General features: G+C 38.5%; 1 protein-coding gene across 1 annotated transcript in view; it reads left to right on the top strand.

The window, feature by feature from the left end:
* KLF12 (Kruppel like factor 12) overlaps window positions 1–21182 on the top strand; it is a 281673-nt gene that overhangs the window by 243279 nt on the left and 17212 nt on the right. Inside the window, exon 6 of the mRNA XM_006096368.1 lies at window positions 19298–19455. Within this exon, the coding sequence (XP_006096430.1) occupies window positions 19298–19455 (158 nt within the window). The remainder of the gene's footprint in view (window positions 1–19297; window positions 19456–21182) is intronic.

The raw sequence follows: 21182 nt of genomic DNA, 5'->3' as shown, positions 1-21182 counted from the left end.
CTATTCTTTGTAAATCTGAAAGCAAGGTTCTTGTCCTGCAAGAAAACCAGAGTTTAAGGCTTTGAAATCACAGCTATACCTGACCAACCCAAAGCTTTTGTGGATCATAGGAGCATTGTTGGTGCAACCCACTCGCAGACGTGGGACCAGCCCCTGCAGGCTGCCTTGTCCGTGGAGGCATGGTGCGTCTCCAGGTCACAGCATGCATGAGCTTTTAGTCACTCTCCTCTGTGCTCCTCGCGTTAACATCTGCTGCCTGTTTGGGCTTTGGTTTTTCTCCTATAAAATGCAGGAAAATTTCTTTCTGTTCCATGGCAACATTGTCAGGATGAATTGCAACTTTAAAAATGAATAAAACATCTTTAGAAGAAGTTTAACTTCTCAGAGGAAAGATGCTTTAGGAATGGAGGAAGTTATTATACACTTAAAAAAATGGATATGTAAAAATGCGGTTAGCACTTTGAGGCTGTGTCCCGTTTTATGCCTCACGTTTCGCCTTTGCTCCTGGAATGCTTAGGCCTGTCTTGTGGATGTGTAAGTCGCATGAACACTGGGGAAGCTTTGCATTTGTGAATTGACTGTCTGTCAGAACAGACGGCTCCGCTGTTTCTCCTGCATTTTCCTAAAAGTCTGCCCCCACACTGATATGCTGCAGAGTCTCGCGCTTAGACATATGTTAGAGCACAAAATGCTTTCCCCTCAGGACTCAGAGAGCGAGTTTCGAGAATGCTTCCCCTGATCGGGCAAAGAAGGTCTAACTAGTTTCTTTGAAGTAACAAGCAAAGAATGGAACTCAATTCAATCATCTTTTGAGAGACTCACAGAGAAAGAAGATGTTTAATTGGCTCTTATTAATAGTGTACATATTCTTGAACTAATGTTTTTCCTGCAGAAAAACAGGTTTCAGATAAAGTTTCATATATTTTCTCAGCTGTGTATATTCATGCACAGAATTAGAAAAAGTAAAAGCCTTTCTAGTCTATGTTAAATTTGTTTACCCAATAAACCGGGAAAATTAAAGTGGTCCTTAGTATGAACTTTGTATCTGATTCACAAATGTTTTCTGATAACTCATGCTGATGTCATTGCTAGTAATACATTGTATTCATTAAGCTCCATAGTGACTTGTTAGGTTTATGGGCAAGTCAGCTTTTTTGAAGGGCCTCAGAACTTGCCCTCAGATAGTCTAGATAAAAGACAAAAGGAAAAGAAATACATTGCATTGGTTGTTAAATAAGGGAAGACATTTCAAAAATCAGTGGTACATAATCATTTATATTAGAGCATCAATTTATTTTTGGAAGTTAGTCTATCATAGAGAGAACTACAAATCAAATAAAATGTGTCATATTGCCCTAAAATTCTTCTTTAGTGATAAATTTTATTGTACATTATTTTAATTTCTCTTTTTATACATAATTGAGATAATATTGTATAAGAAAAGATAATGACAAATACTTAATGACAGTTGTTAGGGCTTGGCCGGTGACATGGGCTGTGAAAGAATTCACAACTAAAAGAAGAGATGCAGAGAGGAAGTTTATTTTTACTTTCCAAGAGAGGAAAGGGCAGGGGGAAGGTTGTGGAAACAGGGATTCTGGTTAGATGCTATAGCAGGATGCCAGATAAAACATGAGTATGGCTATGATATTAGTGAGCAGTATTCAATATTGGAATACATTTTGTAAGTTGAGCCAATAGGTCCTATTGACATGTTGTCAGTGAAATAGAATAAGCACAATAGACTCCTGTTTTGTTTTTTTTGTTTTGTTTATTGTTTCTGAGCTACCAGGAAGATAGTGGTCAATTCCTGAGAGAGAAAACTGGGGAAGGAGTGAGTTTGGGGGGAAATACCACATGTTCAGCTCTCAACATGTTACATTAGATATGTCTAACACAAGTAGAAGGTCAAAAAGATATGTGAGTCTGGAGCTCAAGGAAGAGGGGCTATAGAAATAAAAATGGGCCACATACAAAAAGACGGTGTATGAAGCAAACTATACAAAGCATGGGAGTGCACACAATCACCCTGGGAAAGAGTTGAAACAGAAAAGAGAAGTGGCTGGAGGACTGAGTTCAGGGACCCCCCAGCCTTCAGAGGCGAAGAGTAAGGAAGGAACCTACATGTGAGATGCTTTTCTCAGCAAATTTCTTGTGAGCATTTCCTCTGTCTGGCTCTGTTTTAGGTGATTTGGATAACACTTGCTAAAAAAGGCAGCACCCGATTCTTAATTCTATGCTCTTGGCGAGTTACGTAACTTGACTGAATCCCAGATTCCTTATCTGTAAAATGGGGTTAATAATGAAGTTATTCTGGGTGACCAGAACAATAGTCATGTCATTAACCAACCTAGAGTCCACAGGAAGAGTGGCAAGATAAGAGAAGCTAATGATTAAAATTAAGTGAAGCAACAGTAACTTCAGTCATTTCCTGAATATCCACCTATTCATACAAAGTATTGTATTTTCATAACCCTCATCCTTTTTATAATCCTGTAAGATGGGGATTATTGTTTTATAGAAAGAGTTTAGGGAAGCTAAAAATATTCTAAGACACAACTAAACATTTATCGGCAAGATTCTTACCCTGCTGGTTCTGGGCGGTTATCTTTCAGTCCTTCTGCTGTTTCAAGCTCTTCTAATGTATAAACCACCCAGCAAGCTGCCCAGGGCAATAGTGGGTACCTCAGACCTGCTGCTTTCATCCTTCCATCCTCCCCCCACTTAAGTGGATCTCTTTGAGGTCCTGAAAAATAAATGCCTATAATTAAAACCAATCAGAAAAGCAATCACCTAGGTCATCAAGTATATAAACTGCCAACTATAAACTTAGTAATATCCCTAAACGAATTTAATGAATGTTAATTGACTGAATAAACATAAACTATGCATTTTTATTCCGACTTTCTCTACAAAGTACCTAGCCTTTAGAATTACAGATTAGATAGCACTTAACGAAATCCCATTGCCATTAAATTAAATTTATTTTGTGAGCTTTCTTTTATAAAACTCATTCAAGTTATCCCTGAAAATACTTCATTACCTAGTTTCTGCTACCCTTTTAAATTATTGCTTGTCTAACTAATGAAAAGAAAATGCCACTCTGTTATCTGTTAAACATAAATCTATTGTTTATGTATAGATTAATTTTAATCATTAGCTTCTCTTATCTTGCCACTCTTCCTGTGGACTCTAGGTTGGTTAATGACGTTACTATTATTCCCGTCACCCAGGCTGACACGAGGGTCTCCTTTCATTCCTCCCTCTCCCTTGGCCACCACAATCCTGTCAGTCGCAAAGGACTGACATATCGACTTCTGAAATGCCTTGGAATGGCTCCCCTCTGATTCAGATTTGGTTCAGGTAGAATTCACTATCAGGGGTGGGGGACGTCCGACCCCTGGGCGGTATAAGGCCTGCGAAATCATTTGGTCTGGCCTTGCCAAGGCATTAGGTGTGAGTTAATTCAATGTTTGACCAAATATAGCAGGCTAATTGTTAAGTTGATAATTTTGTATGGCCCGCAAGTGATGTTGTAAATATCACAATTGGCCCTTGGCAGAAATAAGGTTCCCCACCTCTTAGATGATGGCAATAAATAGCCCTCTAATTAATAAAGGCTTTAACATTAATCACTTCCTCAACAATGAGTCCTACTTTCATAAGCCAGAAATTTCCTCCTAAATCTTAAAAAAAAACCTGACACCACCCTACCCAGTTTGACTCAGGGGATAGAGCATAGGCCTGTGGAGTGAAGGGTCCCGGGTTCGATTCTGGACAAGGACACATGCCCGGGTTGTGGGCTCGATCCCCTGTAGGGGACATGCTGGAGGCAGCTGGTCAATGATTCTCTCTCTTCATTGATGTTTCTCTCTCTCTCTCCCTCTCTCCCTCTCCTTTTCTCTTCCTCTTCAAAATCTATTAAAAAAAAAAATCCTGACACTTCCAGGACCTACAAAGTGCATTTTTCTATAAGTGAACATTCACAGTCCGTGGTGCCTGGCCCTGGCCATCCTGGTCTCTCCTGCTTTCTCTTTACCACTCGCATTCCGCATAACAGTGTTCATTAAGACTGACTTGCTGGTGTCCTAATTAAGCTTGTCCTGATGCTCTCAAACAGCATTAGATACTCTCTCCCTTTACTCCCATAGCACTTTATTATTCCTCTTTTTATCACACATCATTTTTATGGCTTGTATAATTATGATTTGCATATATAAGCTGGAGAAATTTTTATTATCTCAACAGCTGGCACCAAGTTCCTCTAGAACAAAACTCCCTTGATGTGGAAAATGAGCCTTTTGAAATGCTTGCAGGTAGACTGTACGCTGAACCCCACTCCCACTTCCCCGCCAAGGACTTGGATATAACCTTAGCCCCAAGGCTCTGGGTAGGGGAAAGCAGCTCTACACGTGCCAAGGGAAGGAATTTGTTGTGTTTCTCTTGAATAAAGATGAGGTGGGGGTGGGAGAAGAAATCAGAGGAGAGAGGATGCCAGAGAGATGAAGACTTGCCTGAGGCTGGGTGGGACAGTGAGCAGCACAGAGGTAGCCAAACGTGTTTTACAAACACAGGGAACACTAGGAAGAGAGAGCTGCAGCTCCAGGAGTCCCTCAACATCTGTAGCAAAAAGGGCTACTAAATGCCCAGATGAGTTTATGTGGTTGTTCTTGGTGTGAAATTGAGGAAAGTGCTGATTGTAGCATTAGGATTAATGCTAGTGGCCAAGGTAGCCCTGAGAATATACTACTAAACCTCCAGAGATTTGCAATCATCTTTTAGGGGTGGAGGTTAGATTTCTACATGTCACAGAATTTCCAAATATTTCTGTCTTTTTCACCTGTTTGCGGTAAATAAATATCCAAGCCCTACAACCCACAGGATTATAAACTCTCTGAAGATGCCTTTGTATGCCCACCTGCTTTCTTATGGTGAACTCACAGAAAGTATTTGCTATTTTATTTTATTGAATCAGTAGTATTAATATGAAAAACACCGCCTGGCCAGTGTTGCTCAGTGGTTGAGCTTCAACCTATGAACCAGAAGGTCACTATTTGATTCCTGGATAGGGCACATGCCCAGATTGCAGGCTCAATCCCCAGTGGGAGGCATGCAGGAGACAACTGATCAGTGATTCTCTCTCATCATTGATGTGTCTATCTCTCCCTCTCCCTTCCTCTCTGAAATCAATAAAAATATATTTAAAAAAGAAGAAATTTGAAGAGCTAGCACTTTTCCAATTCCAAAATTTACCTCAAAGCTCTAAAATCAAGACCATACGGTACTACAATAAGTGTACACATATAGAACAATGGAATATAAGTGAGAGTCCAGAAATCCGTACATTTATGGTCAATTGATTTTTGACAATTCAATGAAGAAAGAATAATCTTTTCAACAAATAATACTGGGACAACTGTATATCCACAGGCAAGAGAATGCAATCAGACTATTTCCTTTTTTAATCCATACTAAAAAATTAACTCAAAATGAATCATAGATCTACATATTAAAGCCAAACTTTTCAAACTCTTAGAAGAAACCTAGGAGTAAATCTTCAAGATGTTAGGTTAGTTAAAGCCTTCTTAGATATGGCACCAATCACACATTCAAGTAAAGAAGTATTAAATTGGACTTAATCAAAACTTAAAACTTTTAAAGCTTTCAGGGCACAATCAAGAAAATAAAAAGACAACCCACAGATTGGGATAAAAATTTGGAAATCATATATCTGATAAGGGACTTGTATCTAGAACATATAGAAATTATACAACTTGACAATAAAAAGACAACACAGTTTAAATATCAGCAAAGAATTTGAATAGATAGTTTCCCAAAGAACACATACAAATGGTCTATGAATACATTAAAGGATGCTAAACTTCATTAGTATTTAGGTAAATGAAAATAAACACCACAATGAGATAATACTTTACACGCACTGTGATGGCTGAAATTAAAAAGACAGACATAATGTGTTGGTGAGGATGAGAAGAAATTATAACTTTTTTACAGTGCTGGTGAAATTCTAAAATGTTGTAGCCACTTTGAAAAACAGTTTGAAAATTCCTCAAAATATTAAACATAAAATTGCCATATAATCTAGTAATTCCACTCCTATGTATATACCCAAGAGAATTTAAAACATATTTCCACACAAAATATTGTACAAATGTTCATAGCAGCATTAACCATAATAGCCAAAAAGTGAATCAACCCAAACGTCTATCAACTAATGATAAAAGTGGGTATATCTATACAATAGAATATCATTCAGCTATAAAGTGCAATGAAATATCAATGCATACTACAATATGGATGAACCTTGAAAACTTTACACCAAATGCAAGAAGTTAGACACACAAAGCCACATATTTTTATGATTCTATTTTTTAGCAAATATCCAAAATAGGCTTATCCATAGAGACGGAAGGTATATTAGCAGTTGCCTAGGGCCAAGGGAAGGTGAATGACCAATAACGAGGATTGAGTTTCCTTTTGGGTGATGAAAATATTTTGGAACTAGATGGAGGTGATGGTTCTACAACATTATGAATATAATGAATGATGCTGAATTGTACAATTTATAGGGCCAATTTTATGGTATGTGAATCATATATTCATAAAGTTGTTAACCAAAAGAGGAAGAAAAAGGAGCCAAAGTTTAAGAAGTGTTGGAGATATATTGGACATTGAGTGACAGTCAGGTTTATATTACTGGCTAATCTTCCTGCACCTCCACATTTGAAACACGAAAATCTGAAAATCAAAGAGATTTAATGTCCAAGATGCCATAGCTGATAAATTGTAATAAGCTATAATTCATGTCTAGATTTTCAGATTATAGCCTATGCGTTTCCTACAGGAACAGCTACAAAAACAATAGGATTCTTGTGGGGTCTTTTTCTTAAAGACAATAACATGTGCTTATTAATCACAAAACTTTAATTTAGAAGGCTTCATATTAAAACCGAGATTTAAATCTCACATATTTTCCACACTTTTAAGAGCAGCATGTTCTTGTAGTTTTTTTTCTTATCAGTAATACTTTCTGTAGTTCAGAAAGAATTTCATAAGACATACATTTAAAAATTACTATTTAAAATTAAATGGTTAGCGGTTGGGAGTTCGAGTGGAAAATAAACACAGCAAATCTTAGGCTATTTGTGGCTGAGTGTCCTGGCAGCCAAAGCAAAAAAGTAAATAGGGTAGGAATTTCAGTTCTCACTATTTGATTTTTAAGAAAAAATCAGTGTTGCCAAGCAGATTTTCCTTCATAAATAAAAATTCATATGTTCTTCCTAAGTGAAAATTATAATACAGACCTTTCTTCAACCTCATTGGACAGTTGAAAAGTCCTGGATTAAGGGTCAGGAAATGGCTCCTGGCTTCAACTCTGCTACTATGTAATTATATGGCCTTGGCACAGTAACTAATTTAATTAACTTTCTGAACCTCATTTTTCTCATCTTCTAAATGTCCTTTAAATATGAATTTGGATCACACTTACCTTCTTACTTTTCCAACATTAACTTGGCAGAGTATTCAAAAATTAAAGTTTTTGAGAAGGAAAATAAAAAACAGATAAAGTATTTTCTCCAATATATGGGAAGATTTTTATTTGTCTTCAAATTCAAATATGTGCACATTTTGAGAAATGCCTTATTTAAGGCACCAAATCACCCTTTTGGCCAACAAAAACTCAAGTGGAACATTACCAATGAGTTTTACTTGGTCTTGTTATGAATGTATCCCCATACAAGCAGTAAAGTCTGTTTTAATAATTTATATCAGCCTAAGTAGCAGCTAGTTAACTGATATAATTCCAGTGCTCTTTAACAGAACAAATCTCTAGTGTAACATTAGACCTGCTTAATGATCAGCATAAAGTAGACAGAGGCCTGTTTTGATGGTCACTTCCAAAGTTTATTTATGGTTACATTACAGTATCTCATTAGAACTGTATAGTTGGAACATTTCATATATTTTTTAATATTTAAAACACAGTCTTATTATGTACTGTCCTGGCCAGGATTACATTTATAGGACCACCTTATTAGTGAATCTGCCTTATAATAAGATCCTTCTCATATGGAAAAGTTAACTTCTTTATATCAAATTCTGCCATAGAGCCCTGTTAAGGGGAGACTTCGGTGAATGCACTTGGTAAAGTCCTCATGAGGTTGACCCTGTTCCCCACGCTACTTCTTCCCTTTCCTACCCTTCACACTTTCAAGTAGCGACCGATAGGCCAATTTCTAGAGAGGCATGCATAAAACTGTCTTCATTCTTGAGGATTTTAAAGTTTATCTTTAATGAAATAAGGAGAACTCATTTTTCTAACTTATCACAGTTCTAGAGAGTCTCAAAATGAGATGGGTTCAAGGGCCACACCAGTAAGATAGATGTAAAGCGCTGCCCTTTAAGGCGGTGGGCAGTGGTAGCTCTCTCGCCAGCCCGGGAGAACAGGGCCTTCCTTGAAGGCATTCAGATTCAAATAATCCTGTTTGGACCTAGAAAGACTTTTTAAGGTTCAAATAATCCATGAAGCTACAACTCCTGGCATGAACAATAATTCAAACCCCAATGTTCTCTGAAGAAATTCTGTGGAAAAGTTCAGTAAGTTATGTGTCTTCCACTTAATGTCCAGTTTAATTCAGAAATCCACGCTTGTTTCAGAGCCCTTGTTTCTCCCTAAATTATTAATAAAAGCAATCACAGCTAATACCATTTTTTTGTTTTGTCTTTAAACCTTCTGCTTAGTACAGCTTATGGTTTTACATGCTAATATCAGAACAAGAAAAGAACAGAAATTTAGGCCTGTGACAATTTTGAGTATTGTAATAGTCTGTAAATTGATGAAAAAATACTTAGTAGTAGCTGTTATATTTAAGGAGAATCATGATATACTCTGAATCTGTCTACAGACTCGCCCCAAAACAGGCTCAGTTGTAAATCAATTATCTCTTAATTAGTGGATTTTTTAATTAAAATAAGACAATAATTAGAAATACATAGTCTGCTCATATGAAAAATGTACCAATTTCTAGTTGAATGTATGCTAATAATGTGAGCTTTTTGACACATTTTAGCAAAGGTATAGTCTTGGTTTATAGATTTTTGAAAATCACTACATTTTTATTGAATCCACATTAGAACATGGAGTGGTGGAATGCTTTATCACAGCTCCTGGAAAGGCTGGCAGCTACTCATCTTACAGTTTTCCAGGAGTCTGCACCTGGGAATGGAAGCGGACTCCATGCTGGTGAATCCGCACTGCCCTGGAATGTAGCTTCTGGGGATTAGATAGTGAGTGTGTTTAAATGGCACCTTTCCCCCAATTAATATCAGAAAAGAAATTGACATGATTTGATGGGAGCTAGTAGAGTCTGTTATTGTATGGAAGGTAAGTACAAGGATTCCTGCATCTGAGGGCCATCTGCTGGCTAAGAGAAAGCCTGCAAAGAAAGAAAAAGAATGTCTGGCTTGTCCACATGAATAGAATCTCTAGTTCCAAAAAAGGAAGTTCCAAAAAGGGAACTTCTGGTTAAGTGAAAGTCTCATTAACTCTCTCTCTCTCTCTCTCTCTCTCTCTCTCTCTCTCTCTCTCTCTCACTTTGGCTTGTGGCCTTGATATTTTATTCCCACTGTGGTGTTTGATTTACTAGCACAAAAGTGGTTCTTATGTCCATGTCAGCAACTAATTCAGAATTCCAGTAGGTGATATTCAATGTTTTATTCAAAATAATTTTAAAATGAACTTTGGAAAAGAGTACTAAATATACGTTTTAAAACTGAATGGCCCCCTTCCTTTAAGGTACTTCCATGGTGCAGACAACTTAGAATCATTTTTGGTACAATCATAATTAACAGGCATTGCAGGTAAGAAACTAGTTCAGTGCCTTTGATGGTGAAGGAAGACAGTTGCACAGCACTGCCCAACTCTGCCTTCTAAAAACATTTATTCCCCTGCTTTTAAATGTATATTTTACAACAACCTTAAGAAAGTATTTCCATAGGTAGATTAGCATTAAATAATTATACTGAGTACCTAACGCCACTGGCAGTATTTGTGAAACATAATACTCTTAAAATTCTCAAGAGAAAAGTATATATATGCCTTCTTCTAGCAGGGTACATTTTCAAATGCTTTTATGGGCTGTTGTTTTCTATAATTGGGTTAGAGGGAAAACTGAAATGATACAGATTATTTTGTTACTTCTTCCTATTTTATCAGATGCTGGTTTATCTTCCATGTATCTGTCTGAGTCAGGAGAATGCAATAACTAAAATTGGGGTCTAGAGTCAATTACTTGGGTTCAAGTAAATCTCGGTGTGGCCACCTATTTGTTTTGGCCTTGACCTTCCTCTCTCTGTGCCTTCGTTTCCTCATCTGTGAAGTAGGGATAGTAAGAATAGCCTAGAGCAGTGGTTCTCAACCTTCCTAATGCCGCGACCCTTTAATACAGTTCCTCATGTTGTGGTGACCCCCAACCATAAAATTATTTTCGTTGCTACTTCATAACTGTAATTTTGCTACTGTTATGAATTGTAATGTAAATATCTGATATGCAGGATGTATTTTCATTGTTACAAATTGAACATCATTAAAGCATAGTGATTAATCACAAAAACAGTATGTAATTATATATGTGTTTTCCGATGGTCTTAGGCGACCCCTGTGAAAGGGTCGTTCGACCCCTGAAGGGGTCGCGACCCACAGGTTGAGAACCGCTGGCCTAGAGAGTTGTTTGAATCTTAGGGCATTGAGAGCTGTGCCTGGCACATGGTGAGCATTCACTGAATGTCAGTTGTCATTGTCATCCTCAAGCATGTTCCCAGTTCTGTTGAGATTGTCTGTGTGAAACTGCTAGTGTACCTTCTAGTCCACTGTTTTCTGCTCTGGTTTTAAAATTTGTGATATGTGTGCCCTCTTTCTGGCCTTAAAAGAATATCCTAACTTTTTTTTTTTAACTCTTACAGAAACTCCAATTTCAGTGAAGGGCATCTCACCCCACTAAGGTCACACGTGACAAATGGTCTTTCATTACCTGCTGATTACAGTTAACCTTAATTTCTTTCATGGCAGTCATGCGGTGCCTTCTATTTAAATAGAGCTGTTCCTGGATGTGACTTTTCAAGCCTCTCTGGATTTAATTCTAATTTAACCTGCCATTCCAACTGGGACTATTGTGCAACTGAAGTCATGATTCACTCATTTGTTCTCTCTAGATCTAATTATTACCCACTCAGTGCCTAGGAGGCCCCCTCAGGCGTTCCTTCACTATTCTAAATGGCCTAACCTTCTGGGGAAGGGAGTGGGTCTTTAGTTATTGTTTCTTTGAACCGTACAGATGTGTTTAGTGCACTTTCTGGGAACACACTAGCCCTTGTTTTCCTCCACCGTTTTCATCATACCAAGCTTATGACTAAGCATTACTGGAAGAATCCTATGCTGGCATATGCAGTACTTACCTGTGCATCCCATGCTTTAGAACAAGGCCAGCTTTTGAAGCACAGTCAGTTTTCATGCAGTTGAGGATATCTTAAGTGCCTTTTAACAAAGTAAATATTGCCTAGAAAGCTTGGGCGGAATAGAAACACCCAAAGGGTCTTTATAGCTATTCTGTTACCAAACGCCATGCTTCTGAGCCCCGGAGTGAGACAGGACAGGATGGCATTGCTGAGAGAAAGGATCATTCCTTCACCCTTTGCCACTTACCTAGATGCTAACTAGGATCAAAGGGAAGATTTTTATTTTATTCACCAGCATCCTATGCATGTCCAGAGGGATCTCAGTGGCCTCCCACTGAGAATTTTAATTGTAAACGATGCTTTAGAATGCCCTTCTCTTGAACTTAGAGCAAAGAACTGAGGTACAGATGTACATATGGGATGTTTTAAATATTTTTTTATTTTTCAATTACAGTTAATGTGCACAATACTATATTGATTTCAAGTGTACAAACCAGGGATTAGACATTTATATAACTTAAGAAGTGATCACTCTGATAAAACTCATCTCACATGGTACATAGTTATTACAATATTATTGAACTAGACTCACAGGGGTCCTCAAACTACGGCCCGCGGGCCACATGCAAATACAAATATTGTATTTGTTCCCGTTTTGTTTTTTTTACTTCAAAATAAGATATGTGCAGTGTGCATAGGAATTTGTTCATAGTTTTTTTTAAACTATAGTCCAGCCCTCCAACGGTCTGAGGGACAGTGAACTGGCCCCCTGTTTAAAAAGTTTGAGGACCCCTGCTAGAGGTTTGGTACCTGACATTTGTGCACTAGGAGGGAGGGGTGTCCCTCAGCCCGGCCTTCGTCCTCCCTGGGACTCCTCGAGAAGAGTCCCTAGGCCTGGCTGGCAATCAGGGCCTATTGGGGCTTTCCCCCAGCTGCAGGCAGCTGGCCCCACCCCTGCTGCTTTAACTGCTTGCCATCTATGCAGCGCTGCCCTCCCTTCCCCCGCCACCGGTCACCTCCCTCTCCGGGCAACAGGTATTGGGTGCAATCGCTTGGCTGGCCTGGGCCTCCCTCTACAGGGAGATCGATCGTGGGGCCCCGTGATCGATCACCCCACAGAGGGAGGCTGTGCTCACTCACCGGAGTGCCCCCAGCCTGGGCCTCTTTGGGGCGATTGCGGAGCCCCCCCAACCCCTTGATCTTTCACCCCGCCAGCTGGTGGCTTGGGCCTCCCTCTTTGGCGATTGCGGAGCCCCCCCCCCCCCCAATCCCCTCGATCATTCGCCCCACCAGCTGGTGGCCTGGGCCTGCCTCTGCAGGGTGATCATGGGGCGTTGTCGGGCCCCTCGACCAATCGCATCGCACCCGCCTTGGCTGGCCTGGAGCCAGTGCATGTCATAGCGTGGTCATCCGGAAAGTCGTCCGGACAGTGTTTGGTCGTTTGGTCAATTTGTATATTATGCTTTCATTATTATAGATATATTCTTTCTCTACACTATACTTTACATTCTCCTGAACTATTCTGTAACTACCAATTTTTCTTAATTCCTTCACCTTTTTCACCCACACTCCGTCCCATCTGGCATCCATCAAAAGGTTCTCTTGTATCTATTCTGCTTGTTTGTTTATTTTGTTTTTTAGATTACACATATGAGTGAAATCATACGACATGTGTCTCTGTCTGACTCATTTCACACAGCACAATACCCTCTAGGTCCATCCATGCTGTTGCAGATGGCAGGAGTTCATTCTTTTTTATGACTGAGTCATTTCCCATTGTACTATATGTATGCACTACTTCTTCTGTACCCACTCATCTATTGATGAACATTTAGCTTGCTTCCATATCTTGGCTATTGTAAATGTTGCTGCAATGGACATATGGATGCATATGTCTTTTTGATTTAGTATTTTGGATTTCTTCAAATAAATACTCAGAAGTGGAATTGCAGGGTTCTTCTTTGTCTCTTTTATAGCCTTTGTTTTAAAGTCTCTTTTGTCTGGTATAAGTATTGCTACTCCAGCTTTTTTGTTTGTTTCCATTTTTAGCAAATAGTATTTTCCATCCCTTTACTTCTAGCTTATGTGTGTTTTTCAATCTGAAGTGAGTCTCTTGTAGACAGCATATGTAAAGGTATTGTCTTTTTATCCATTGAGCCACTCTATATATTTTCATTGGAGCATTTAATCCATTTGCATTTAAAGTAATTGTTGGTAGACATGTATTTATTGTCATTTTATTATACATTTTTTAATCCTTTTTTCTTCTTCTTCTTAAAGAAGAAACTTTAACATTTCTTATAATACTGATTTGATGATGATGAACTCTTTAGCTTTTTCTTGTCTGAGAAACCTTATCTCTCCCTTGATTCAAAAATGATAACTTCCTGGGTAGAGTAATCTTGGTTATAAGTTCTTGCTTTTCATCAATGAATATTTCTTGCCACTCCCTTCTGGCCTGCAAAGTTTCACCTGGAAGTCTTATGGGAGCACCCTTCTAGGTAACTAACTGCTTTTCTCTTGCTGCTTTTAAGATTCTATCTTTGTCTTTAACCTGTGCCATTTTAATTATGATGTGTCTTGGTGTGGGCCTCTTTGGATTCATCTTGTTTGGGACTCTCTTTGTTTCCTGGACTTATGTGTCTTTTTCCTTCACCAGGGTAAGGAGGTTTTCAGTCATTATTTCTTCAAATAGGTTCTCACTCCCTTGCTCTCTCTCTCTTCTTCTGGTACATGTAATTTTAATGGTTACCCACATTCCCTTCTATTTAGTAGCCACTTTGGAATAGCACTTAAAATATGAAACTTAGGTAAATGAGAGAAAGAGTTAGAGCAAGGAATTGAGGAACCATTATCTGAAGATTTGCAATCAAAGGATCCTAGTGAAAATAAATTAATCACAGGGGTTAATTGTTTTGATTATATTAAATTAAAAATTAGGAATGCCTAACTTAATACACTAATTCATTCTTTCATTCATCCTATTTAACAAGAATTCCTTGAATGTCCACAATAGGCTCTAGAGCAGTGACTCCCAACTTGGGGAGCAATGTGATTTTTAAGGGGGACAATTCAAGAATGAGTTACTAATAGTGAATTTTTTGCATTTCTATCGTTCTAGGGGCCTCATATACAATATATAAATATATATTGTGACATATTATACATTTCAGTTCTCTATTATATGTTTTGAAATTTTATTTGCTATTTTTATATCACTTCATATTATTATTTTTTAAATAATTTCTTCGTGATTTCTTCCTCAGTACTTCAGCTGTCCTTGTATTCTTTTATTTTTCTCTTTCATGGATACCATGTTCTTTGGAAGCTTGTTTAGACCAAGTTAATGGCCTTTTAGACTTCCTCCATGTGGATAGGACTTCACTCTTTAGATAAGAAGAATTCTGTGTCACAGGGGATCATCAGGATTTTAAAGATGTGTCGGTGGGGCATGGCCAACAAAAGGTGGGGAACCACTGCTCTAGAGTTCTAAATGGACTTGGTACCAGCATCTTGACTGTCACATTTCCTGCCATGGGATTGACTGGCTAACCTCCCTACACATGGTTGTCTTCTAACAGTCCAGCCAACTGCGGAGCATGCTGTGGCCCCAGGACAACAGCCGTTCCCTGTGGACTTGGACTGTCCTCTCCTCTTCCCTGTGTCCTTTAAGTTCTTCTGCACTTCTGGCCCCCTTTTCCCTCAGCCCCACTTACCTTCCCACTTTTCCACAGAGATCAAATAAGTAGTTCTGAAAGGTACCGCCCAGCCGAAGTTTCTTTGACATACGAGGATAACTCTGCCGTTTAAAAAGGGGAACCAAGGAGTATTCTTACCATCATGTGTCCTTTTAAGTCCAGCTTTGTTGGGTACAGTTATTAATTGCATATACCTTTTTAAAAAGTTATTTTCATTTTTATTGCACAGATAAAATGTTCTTTATAATGTCCCAAAAAATATTCTCTTTAAAATGAGGAAAACAAGGGTACAAAGTTTTGTAGCATTAAAGATATTCATCTAACAGGTCTTTGTTATCATGTAAATTAAGAACTCTTAGTGAAGTAATTTCATGCCATTCTGTAGCCTTTGCTCTCCTTCCTCTGCCTGGCATATAGTTCAGTGGTTGATGGACTGTATAGCAGCATTGCTTCATTGGTCCCTTATAGACCTGCTAAATAGTTACTTGGTTTTGATTTCAGATTTACTAGTATTGCTCACTTTTCTCTCTATGCACCAATACATACCAAGAGAAATAGAAAATCAACTGCAGACAAAACAGTATGTGTGTAATTATGCATAGTAAGATTTAGACTTCTTCACATCTATAATAATAAAAGGGTAATATGCTAATTAGGCTGGACTCTTCTGGACATCATTCTGGACATCCTTCCTGACAAAGCTGGGCCAGAGGGAAGCCAGCCTGGATCCCGGGTGCCTGCGGGCAACCGGAGGAGGGAGCAGGGTCCTGGGTGCCGGAGGGAAGCCATTGCTGGTGGCCGGGGTGGGGGAGGGGGGAGGAAGGCCTACTCTTGCACAAATTTTCATGCATCAGGCCTCTAGTTAGTATATATAAAGTAGTGTACCTAAAAGGGCTCTTATTATAGACTTTAAGTTATAATTTGAAGGAAACAAATACCATATTATTTTCTCCATTTAGAAGATGGCAAACATATCAAAACACAAAAGTTTCTATTTTTGAGGTCCCCAGTACCAAGATCCATATTTATTGTCCTGACTAGATGTTCAGGAAATGTTGCCCTATTTTCACACGTACAATCTTATTTGTTCACAAGAACCACACCCTTGTCAGGACTGACTAAAGCTGTTCTTTTATGAGCGTGCCAGTCACGCCGTTTTGACTCTTTTCACAATAGGCTTCAATCCCTGCAACTGAGTCAGTTATGTAGAAAACCACAAATCCACATTGACTGATAAGAAGGCTGGAAAAAGTGGCTGAGATAACTCTTTTTTTTTTCATTCTACTAATAGAGATCTTACATAAAACTGTTTAAGACACAGTAGATAAACATCTTTCTATTTTAACTTACCTAATAATATAAAGCTTTGGCTACTGAATCTTTTTACAAGTAAAAAGATACATTGAAAACTTGAAAGGCACATGTGTAGAAGGAGACACTTAAAAACAGTTGATTGGCCCTAGTCAGTGTGGTCCAGTTGGTTGGGCATCATGGGGTGTACTGTAAGGTTGCCAGAGCAATTCCTGGTCAGGGTACATGCCCAGGTTGCAGGCTCTGATCCCAGGGAGGGGGTGTGCAGGAGACAGCCAATGGATGTTGCTCTCACATCAATGTCTCTCTCTTTCTCCCTTTCCATTCCTCTCTAAAAATCAATAAAAATATTTTAGAAAAATAAATTTAAAAAGTTGATTGGAGCAATGTTACAGTAAGATGTTAGAAATAACCTAACAGCATTGAGGGACCTGGAGAGTATTTTGCTAAGGGAAGTAAGTCAGTCAGGGAAAGACAAGTATCTCATGATTTCATTCATATGTAGAACCTAATGAACAAAAATAAACTGATGGACAAAATATACGTAGAAGCATGGAACAGACTGATGAATCTCAGAAGGGAGGTGGGGGTGGGTGGGTTGGTGGGGAGAGATTAACCAAAGAACGAATGCATAGATACATAACCCATGGACACAGACAATAGTGTGGTGAAGGCCTTGGGGGATGGCAGATGTGGGATGGAGGGGGTCAATGGGAAAAAAGGGGGACATATGTAATACTTTCAACAATAAAGATAAATAAATTTAAAAAGAAAGAATCTTGTGGCCATCACTTTGGAAGTGGATTTTAAAACTCTTGGATGGCCCTAGCCGGTTTCCTCAGTGGTTAGAGCATCGGCTCTTGGAAGGATCACCAGTTCAATTCTGATCAAGGGCGGGTACCTTGGTTGTAGGCTTGGTCCCCAACCCCTCCCAGTGTGCATGCAGTAGGCTACCAATCAAAGTGCCTCTCTCGCGTCGATTTTTCTCTATCTCTGTCTCTCCCCCTCTTTCTACTCTCTCTAAAAGCCAATGGAAAAATATCCCTGGGTGAGGATTAACAAAAATAAATAATAAATAAATAAATAAATAAATATCTGGAGTGAATATGCATTGGACTATTATCGTATTTCATCTAAGTCAGGTATCAACCAATTAAAACCATGGACCAGTACAGCCCACTCTTTGTTTTATAAATAAAGTTTTACTGGAACATAGCTTACTCATTTGTTTATATTTTGTCCATAGCTACTTGTATGCTATAATTACAGAGTTGATTTGTTACAACATAGACTCTTTGGCTCTCAAAATGAAAATCAAATATTTACTATCTATCTCTTTACAGAAAAAGTTTACCAACCCCTGACCTAAGTTAAAATGCCATCTATTGAAAAATGCACAATTGGTTTATGTACCATTACTAAAGAAAAAACAGTATGCCAGTTAAACTATGACAAGCTACTAATTTTAAGAATCCTAATTTTGGCAACATTAAAATATTGAAAAAATCATCTTGGAATCAATCATGATATATAGTACTTCAATAAATAAACAGCTGTGTTCGTATCAACATGGACAGATCTCAAATGCTTAATGTGGCGTGAAAAGCCATTTTCAGAATGATGTGAACAGTATATTATTTTATCTCTTAAGAAGCACAAAGCAATATTATGAGTTTTGATGAATGCAAATATGTGTACATAAGCATAATTTAAAAGAACTGGAAGGATTTAAAGAAAACTGATGATAGAAGAGGAGAAGGGATCAGGTTGATTATAGAAGACAAAGGAGATTTATCTCTAGCTATAATGTACAGGGTTTTATTTTAAAGGTGATTTATTAATACAAAATACATTTTTAAAGCATCAACACATGGGAAAACTGGAAGAAAATATGTCAAAATATCAACAGTGGTAAATACGTTATAGCAGAAGTATGGTGTAGTACAGTAGACATATTTAATTCTATTTCACTATAATTTTTTTAAACTTCATGAATAACGAAAAATGAGTCATGTTCTTCATTTCTATCGCAATCAAAAGAGATTAAGGTTTGAAGAAGTGCATGTTAATCAATTACCTGGCGTTACAAGCTAATCCTGTTTTTCTACCATGGCATTAAGATTAAACAATGTGCAAGTTGGGGCCAAATTTCATAGTTAAACTTTTTTTTTCCTTAATGGTGGTACAGCTAATCTTTAAATACAATGAACTTTATTCCTCACCGTGAAAAACCACCAACTGTAAAAGTTAAATGTCAGGTGCATTTTACCGAACAGAAATAGCTTGTCATGAGTCATGTAATTGATGTACGGATGCACTTCTTTCAGCCCGACCTCACATGTTTTGAAATGTACATTGTGATTTTACACGATTTTCTCTGTTGTCACGTGCAGTTCAGACCCTAGTGTTACTTATTAAATGCTTTCATTTTTGTCACTTGTCTATAGCAGGACTTCCTAGAATATTCTCTATAAGCGTGTTCAGAAGTTCACAATTTTAAGGTATAATTGCCACACCACCAGCTTGTTTCTTATTCGAAAATGAGGATCAAGTCACCTGCCACTGCTTTCATTTAGGTTTTGTTTTTGTCTTGTTGTTGGTTTAAGCATGTCTTTCACTCCTTAGGAGTGTTTCATCAGAAATAGATCAAACTGCCTGCCTTTGAGACTGAGAAGTGAAACGTGTCTGGGAAATGTGGACCGGGGCCTTGCGTCTGTGTGAAGCTTAGACTGTGAGACGAAGGTCTCCTGCTACGAGGACCAAGACAGGCTGCTGTGTTTCTCACTGTCTAACTCCATTTTTTCTCTTTCCAGTTCCATTTCACCATTTAGTATTGAGAGCACAAGACGCCAGAGACGGTCTGAATCCCCAGACTCCAGGAAACGGCGGATTCACAGATGTGATTTTGAGGGATGCAACAAAGTGTACACAAAAAGTTCTCACCTGAAGGCTCATCGGAGGACACATACAGGTACAGTCCGCAGGGCTTCTCGCCGGGGGTCAGCGAGAGTCCAAAAGGGCCAGCTGGTCACCCCCGGAGCCAGGAGGTGCTGGATGGTGTCATCGCACGCATTTCCTCAGTTCAGTTCCTTTCTGAGCAGAATGCTGTCCCTCCCTCAGTTGAAAAAGGCTTAAGTCTTAGTGAACTTTAGCAACCAGTGAAGTATTTCTTCTATGTCTCTGCAAAGTAATGGAAAAGGTATCCTCAGGTGAGGATTAACAAAAAATAAATGAAAATACATAACCACACTATATTAACCATTTCCCAGCTGAGGTAGTAAAGTCATTCAAGTCATCCTTTGCCATTTTTGAGCCACGTTCTTATAAGAGACACTGCAAGGCTTCTTTCCAGAGACTGCCCCGTGCCTCCTCACGTGAAAGCAGGGGTCGTGTGTGTGTGTGTGTGTGTGTGTGTGTGTGTGTGTGTGATGATGATGAAGTGATGGCAGAGGAGGAGGCCTGCCTGAAGTCACAAAAGCATTATTAGATCAGGAGTTGACTTTTTTGCTCATTTAATGCATTATACTTTTAATACTTACAAAATAATCAACACATTTTGCAAATTACCTCTTCCCTCTTCCTTCCCTGCCTCCAATACCTTCCCCTTTTTCCACTGAGTCAGTTTCCTCCCTCTCCATTGTTCCTGAGCTTCCCCAGGAGAAGTTTTCTTCTGTTTCTTAGGTACTATTTTTGAATCAGTTTCTTTATCATTGGGGCAAAGAATGAAGTATAGAGATATGAAAATGAGTAACATGTTTTACTCTATCACTAGATAGTGAACAAAATTATAGTATGATCAAGTCATAGTACTTTTATGGGACCATTTCTGCTTAAATAATAAAAGAATGACCTTTCTTCAGTTAGTCGTCATATATTTTAAATTACCTTCCTTTCCCTGAACTTTCTAAAATACGTATTAGCCTCATTTTCACACGGACACCTCTATTCCATTTATCCAAGTGATGAACAGTGACAGAAAGGAAAAGGTTTAACTTGGTACTACTAAGGGATATGACTCCATGGCGTTACTAGATTACAAGTTTTACCATATACTGTGGAAGTAGGGCAGACATGCTGTACGCATTGTAATTCAAAGCAATATAAACCTTGCATGCTGAAGTGGAATTCATTAGCTTGGCTTACTAGTCAAATGAAGTCATAGACTTCTGGGATCCAAATGGTTCAGAGTCTAGTTTGTTTCCTAACTAGGGGGTCCAAATGGTTCAAGTCTAATTTGTTTTTTGACTAGAGATCAGGTCACTGCTGTGCTGCTCTCTGCACACTTATACACCTTTGATTTCACCTTCACACCTGTGGCTGCAGCTGTCATCATCTCCTGTGTGTACAAGTGTGGTTCCTGATCGAGTATTGTTCACACAGCAGTCATTTTGCCATCTCTCCTCAAGCACTTTGAGTGTCAGAGAGCTTATTCTTATGCAAAATAAGTTGGGTGACATTTCTGAGGGCATATTCTTTGTATAGTAGATAATTAAATACTTGGGTTTAAAATCAGTAAAGAGTTAGTAACTAGACTAATAATTTGTGTTTTTTAAGTGAGATATAATTGACATATAACATTGTATAAGTTTAAGGTGTACAATGTGTTGATTTGATACATTTATATATTGCAATATGATTACTCCCATAGCTTAGCTAACAACTCTATGGTGTCATGTAATTATCATTCTTTTTGTAGGG

Source organism: Myotis lucifugus, unplaced genomic scaffold (assembly GCF_000147115.1).
Source record: "Myotis lucifugus unplaced genomic scaffold, Myoluc2.0 scaffold_177, whole genome shotgun sequence".
In the NCBI taxonomy this organism is placed as follows: Eukaryota; Metazoa; Chordata; class Mammalia; order Chiroptera; family Vespertilionidae; genus Myotis; species Myotis lucifugus.
The sequence above is the reverse complement of the archived record's forward strand: the minus strand, read 5'-3'. Positions and strand labels throughout refer to the sequence as shown.